General features: G+C 46.7%; 1 protein-coding gene across 6 annotated transcripts in view; it reads left to right on the top strand.

The window, feature by feature from the left end:
• The window catches only part of LOC147120069 (abl interactor 2), a 229,203-nt gene that overhangs the window by 95,694 nt on the left and 127,317 nt on the right, over positions 1-6,192 (top strand). Inside the window, exon 1 of one of the 6 annotated variants that reach the window (XM_085985601.1) lies at positions 2,921-3,108. The exons of 3 other annotated variants lie outside the window; for them this stretch is intronic. In XM_085985601.1, the coding sequence (XP_085841727.1) occupies positions 3,046-3,108 (63 nt within the window). In that variant the 5' untranslated portion in view covers positions 2,921-3,045. Of the gene's footprint in view, positions 1-2,920; positions 3,109-6,192 lie in introns of those variants that run through there. 2 more of the 6 variants (XM_085985602.1, XM_085985603.1) reach the window with 2 other exon arrangements.

Raw genomic sequence — 6,192 nt, 5'->3', positions numbered from 1 at the left:
GAATGATATCTTTGTATACAATGGCGAGTGAGCAGTGCAACGTAATGGTGAGCTCATGTGCCTGAGGCACAGTATTGATATCTGACCTTGTAGAGGAGATTGTGGCTTGATCCTCTCTCTCACACACACACACACACACACACACACACACACACACACACACACACACACACTACAGCCCTTTCTGCTGTGCTGTAAATTGGAAGAATGCAGTGGAGTTTTAGACTTTTAGGGCAGCTAGTGTGATTCGCTAATTATGTGCTGTACAGAGACACCGCTATCCACTGAGAACCTTGATTTGCAGGGCTGGCTGCTTCAAATTGTCGGAGCTCATTATTCAGTGCTGCAGAGCTGAGATCTCGGCTACAGGAAATATTGATGCCCCTTGTGTATTCCAATGGCCCGATATGCTCAGCCTGGCTCTAACATTCACTGATGTACCAGTGGCGCATCTTCCACAGATGAGACAGCAGCCTGGGAAGTCAGCCAGCCTTCGGCCAGAACTGACACTACGGGTCAAAAGCCCCGTTTGGGAAGCAGGAACTTGTTGCCTAATGTTCCATGGTGGTTTCTGAGGGCACACTCGATGCCAGAATACAGATAAGAGCATTGGAGTAGGCATCTACGATAGTACTGTCATGAGTACAAGGTGGATGCATTGACGGCGTGTTTGCTTGTAGTAACTGTCACCTTCCTTTAAATCGTAGGGTCAGTTTAGTGGGAATACAATGTGTTTATAGCACACAGGTTGACCCATGCTCGAGTTGGCTACAACCCAGTGTTCGTACTTCATATTAGTCTTTGTCTCTTAGATTTTGTCAGAAGAACTGCAGACAAACTTTCCTCCAACAGATAGTTACCAGCACATATTTATTGTTTCACCTACTGGGGTCAAACCATTACAAAGTGAGAGATTTCCTGCATATCTGAGAGAAGCCATACCTTTCTCTGTGGTGATCATTAACAGACTTTTGAGCTATGTACTGTCCACAAAAATATTGGACACAATCTCTACACCTTTTGCTCCCTTCACATAGTCACATCAAACACCCTCGGGACAGGTACAGCACAGGTTAGATATAGAGTATTGCTCCTTCTACAACAAAAACAATTTGCATTTATAGTAGTAAAACATCCCAAGGTGCTTCATAGAAGTGTTATCAAACAAAATTTGAAACCGAGCCACAAGATATTAGAACATAAGATCATAAGAGCAGAAGAAATAGGAGGAGAGTAGGCCATACGGCCCTTCAAGCCTGCTAGATTAGGACAGGTGACCAAAAGCTTGGTCAAAGAGGTAGATTTTAAGAAGTGTCATAAAGGCGGAGAGGTTCAGGGTGACAATTCCAGAGCTTCGGGCCCAGGCAGCAGAAAGCACGGCCACCAGTGGTGGAACGATTAAAATCGGGGATGCGTAAGAAGCCAGAATTGGAGGAGCGCAGAGCTCTCGGAAAGTTGTAGTTTCTCTAGTGGTGAAGTTGTTGTGAATGATATCTTTGTATACAATGGCGAGTGAGCAGAGCAGCAAAGTTAAATTTTCCATTTAAGATTCCGTGGTCTCTGCCTCAACCACTGTATGTAAATGGTAAATCAGAGCAGGCCCCATCACCACTTGCCATCCAGCCAGTCTTTTTACCCCCTACCCTTTGCCTTTTGTCCTCCACCTATATCTCTGTACATATGGCCACATTGCCTTTAATTCCATGTGCCATTATCTTTGCCATAAGTCTCTTATGTGGAACCTTACTAACTGCTTTTTATCCATATAACCCATTGCATTTTCTTTATTTACCTGTTATTTCTTCAAAGAATTCTATAAGATTGGCCAAGGACGACCTGCCAACTGGTCCTTATTTTCTGAAGCATGACTAACTATCATTTCTAGGGATACTTGCTTTTGTCAGCTTCAGACCCGACTATTCCTATACTTTCCTGGCCGGCCTCCCATCCTCGATAAACCTGAGCTCATCCAAAGCTCTGCCGCACGTATCCTAACCACGTCATGCAGGTTCACCATCACCCCTGTGCTCACTGACCTACATTGGCTCCCACCTCAATTAAAAAAATTCTCATCCTCGTGCTCAATTCCCTATGTTGCCTCGCCCCTCCCTATCTCTGTAATGTCCTACAGCCCAACAACCTTCCGAGAACTCTTTGTTCCGACAACTTTGGCCTCCTGTGCCTCTCCCACTCCTTCGCTCCACCATTGTCTGCCATGCCTTCAGCTGTCCAGGCCCTAAGCTCTGGAATTGCCTCTCTGCCTCCCCAGCTCTCTCCTCCTTTAATACCCTCTGTCAAACCTACTTCCTTGATCAAGGTTTTGGTCATCTGTACTAATATTTCTTTCTTTGGCTAGGCAATCATTTTTGTCTAATTACATGACTAGGCACTATATAAATGCAAGTTGTTGTCCCAGTTCCCCATCAGTAGTTTTTTTTCCCTCTTCCTCTGGGGAGGTGCCTGGCCTCCACTTGGCAATAGCCTGCAGATCTCACTGTGGGGAATGCAGGCTCAAACACATGAGTGGACCTTGGGCAAAGCACTACATACGAACATACGAATTAGGAGCAGGAGTAGGCCACTCGGCCCTTCGAGCCTGCTCTAATATTCAATAAGATCATGGCTGATCTGATTACTCCACATTCCTGCCTACCCCCGATAACTTTTCACCCCCTTGCTTACCAAGAATCTATCTACCTCTGCCTTAAAAATATTCAAAGCATTGGTTGGGAATTAGAGGTGTGAGCCACAGCACTCGCAGAGTGAAGAGATAGGTTCCTGGATTGGGGGATATCCTTCATTAGGGTCTGCATTCCAAATGTTATTCTCTCTCCTCTCAGCTGACGATTTATTTTGTACTACATTTCCAATACTTGCAGCCTTTCTGTACACCTGATGTATTTTGGGTAGCTTGATTAACCTTTCTTTTTTTTTAAAAAGGCGACAGATAAACAGCGAGCTCTGGAAGAAACCAAAGCTTACACGACCCAGTCCTTAGCAAGTGTGGCCTACCTGATCAACACCCTAGCGAACAACGTGCTCCAGATGCTGGACATCCAGGCATCCCAGCTCCGACGCATGGAGTCGTCAATCAACCATATCTCACAGGTAGGCTTTTCACAGCCTTCTGATTCAGTCCATGGTCAGTTTCTTAGTTGGTGTGATGGGATGCCGACCTTTGTTTAAAAATGCGTTTTACTCTTCAGGGTAGTTCACAGTTCCTGCCAATCTTCCCTTTTAATGCGACTTCATTTTTCTCTCCTTTTCACTTGCCCTAGCTAGGGTGCAGGGCTCCACAGGTGCTGGATGCCTCCAGAACTACACCTAAATAGCTGGTGTGTGTGCATACAGTTGTGTTTTTTGACAATTCAACTGTGGGGCATCACAACCATGCTTTGTTCTCGCCTGATGTCCATGGGAGAAGTTTTCTACAAGACCTGCCCCCTCCCACCGTTCATGTTACAGCACTGCCTCCATAGGCCTGTACTGTCCCACCGTTTCTATATATATTTTTTTCATTCAACGGATGTGGGCGTCGCTGGCAAGGCCAGCATTTATTGCCCATCCCTAATTGTCCTTGAGAAGGTGGTGGTGAGCTGCCGCCCTGAACCAATGCAGTTCGTGAGGTGAAGGTACTCCCACAATGCTGTTAGGGAGGGAGTTCCAGGATTTTGACCCCGCGACGCTGAAAGAACAGCAATATATTTCTTCGTCGGGATGGTGTGTGACTTGGAGGGGAACTTGGAGGTGGTGGTGTTGCCATGCACCTGCTGCCCTTGTCCTTCTAGGTGGTAGAGGTTGGGAGGTGCTGTCAAAGAAGCCATGGCGAGTTGCTGCATCTTGTAGATGGTACACACTGCAGCCACGGTGCGCTGGTGGTGGAGGGAGTGAATGTTTAAGGTGATGGATGGGTTGCCAATCAAGCGGGCTGCTTTGTCCTGGAGGGTGTCAAGCTTCGAGTGTTGTTGGAGCTGCACTCATCTAGGCAAATGGAGAGTATTCCATCACGTGTGACTTGGGCTTTGTAGTTGGTGGAAAGGCTTTGCAGAGTCAGGCGGTGAGTCGCTCGCTGCAGAATACCCAGCCTCTGACCCGCTCTGGTAGCCACAGTATTTATGTGGCTGGTCCAGTTAAGTTTCTGTTCAATGGTGACCCCCCAGGGTGTTGATGAGGGATTCGGTGATGGTAATCCCGTTGAATGTCAAAGGGAGGTGACTAGACTCTCTCGTTGGAGATGGTCATTGCCTGGCACTTGTGTAGCGCAAATGTTACTTGCCACTTATCAGCCCAAGCCTGTATATTGTCCAGGTCTTGCTGGATGATGGCATAGACTGCTTCATTATCTGAGGAGTTGAGAATGGAACTGAACACTGCAATCATCAGTGAACATCCCCACTTAGGACCTTCTGATGGAGGGAAGGTCATTGATGAAGCAGCTGAAGATGGTTGAGCCCAGGACACTGCCCTGAGGAACTCCTGCAGCAATTTCCTGGGGCTGAGATGATTGGCCTCTAACAACCACAACCATCTTCCTTTGTGCTATGTATTACTCCAGCCAGGGGAGTGTTTTCCCTCTGATTCCCATTGACTTCTTTTACTGAGGCTCTTTGATGCCACACTCGGTCAAATGCTGCCTTGATGTCAAGGACAGTCACTCTCGCATCACCTCTGGAATTCAACTCTTTTGTCCATGTTTGGGCCAAGGCTGTAATGAGGTCTGGAGCTGAGTGGCCCTGGCAGAACCCAAACTGAGCATCGGTGAGCAGGTTATTGGTAAGTGCCGCTTAATAGCACTGTCGACGACACCTTCCATCACTTTGCTGATAATTGAGAGTAGACTGATGGGGCAGTAATTGGCAGGATTGGATTTGTCCTTTTTATGGACAGGACATACCTAGGCAATTTTCCACTTTGTTGAGTAGATGCCAGTGTTGTAGCTGTACTTGAACAGCTTGGCTGGAAGCGCTGGTTCTGTAGAGAGGTATGCCACCTGGTGTATATGGCGGGGCTGGTTCTGGAGGGGTGTATTTCCTGTATCTTGTCCAGATGTGTGCAACAGGTACAGGAAGAAGCTTCCTGTGTGGGGATGAATTTGGGCAGAGTGAATGGAGCTGCCTTTCCCCCTGACTGGCACAATCTACTTCTGTAATACAGCTGTTCCTCACTGTTAGCTTCATGCTGGCAGGTACAGCATGCGTTAGATATATAGTTAAACTCCTTCTATACTGTCCACTCAAGCACTCCCAGGGCAGGTAAAGCACAGGTTAGATACAGAGTAAAGCTCCCTCTAAACTGTCCCATCAAAAACTCCCAGGGCAGGTACAGCACAGGTTAGATACAGAGTAAAGCTCCCTCTAAACTGTCCCATCAAAAACTCCCAGGGCAGGTACAGCATGGGTTAGATACAGAGTAAAGCTCCCTCTACACTGTCCCATCAAAAACTCCCAGTGCAGGTACAGCACGGGTTAGATACAGATTAAATCTCCCTCTACACTGACCCATCAAACACTCCCAGTGCAAGTACAGTGCACGTTTGCTGCTGGGTTGAGCTTCTGATCTCAGTCTTGCAGTGTTGGTGGTGTTACTACTGAATGTGGGGTATCATTTATATGCATAGGATAAGATAGGCAGATGAACGTGCCGGTTAGTCTGTGCCAAATGTTGTAGCTTCATGAAGAAGCTGGTATGTGGCATTGGTGTAATTTGGGTGCACTTATTCCTGCTTTTTCACCCAAGCAAGTGTGACACTGAACCTAAAACAAGGACAGTGGAGTCATTAATTGAAGAGGAGAAATAGCTTGGTAATTGTTGGCTACACATTGACTGCAGTATTGAAGTGCTGTCTCCAGTATTTATGCAGCATGCTCCTCTCGCACTGTAATAACTCAAGGAGCTCATAGCCCGTCATTCAGAGATGAATAGAAAAGATTATGACCTCCGAGTATTTTGTGATGCTTTATCGGATCTCCCCTCAAGGCATGACATAGGCACATGTTTTTAAGAACATAAGAAATAGGAGCAGGAATAGGCCATATGGCCTCTCAAGCCTACATTGCCATTCAATAAGATCATGGCTGATCTTCGACCTCAACTCCGCTTTGCCCATATCCCTTGATTCCCCTAGAGTCCAAAATTCCAACTATCTCAACCTTGAATATATTCAATGATTCAACATACACAGCTCTTTGGGGT

This window comes from Somniosus microcephalus, chromosome 4, assembly GCF_052327205.1.
Source record: "Somniosus microcephalus isolate GS21.2 chromosome 4, FLI_Smic_1.0, whole genome shotgun sequence".
NCBI classification, from domain to species: domain Eukaryota; kingdom Metazoa; phylum Chordata; class Chondrichthyes; order Squaliformes; family Somniosidae; genus Somniosus; species Somniosus microcephalus.
This window is presented reverse-complemented; position numbering and strand designations above follow the sequence as displayed.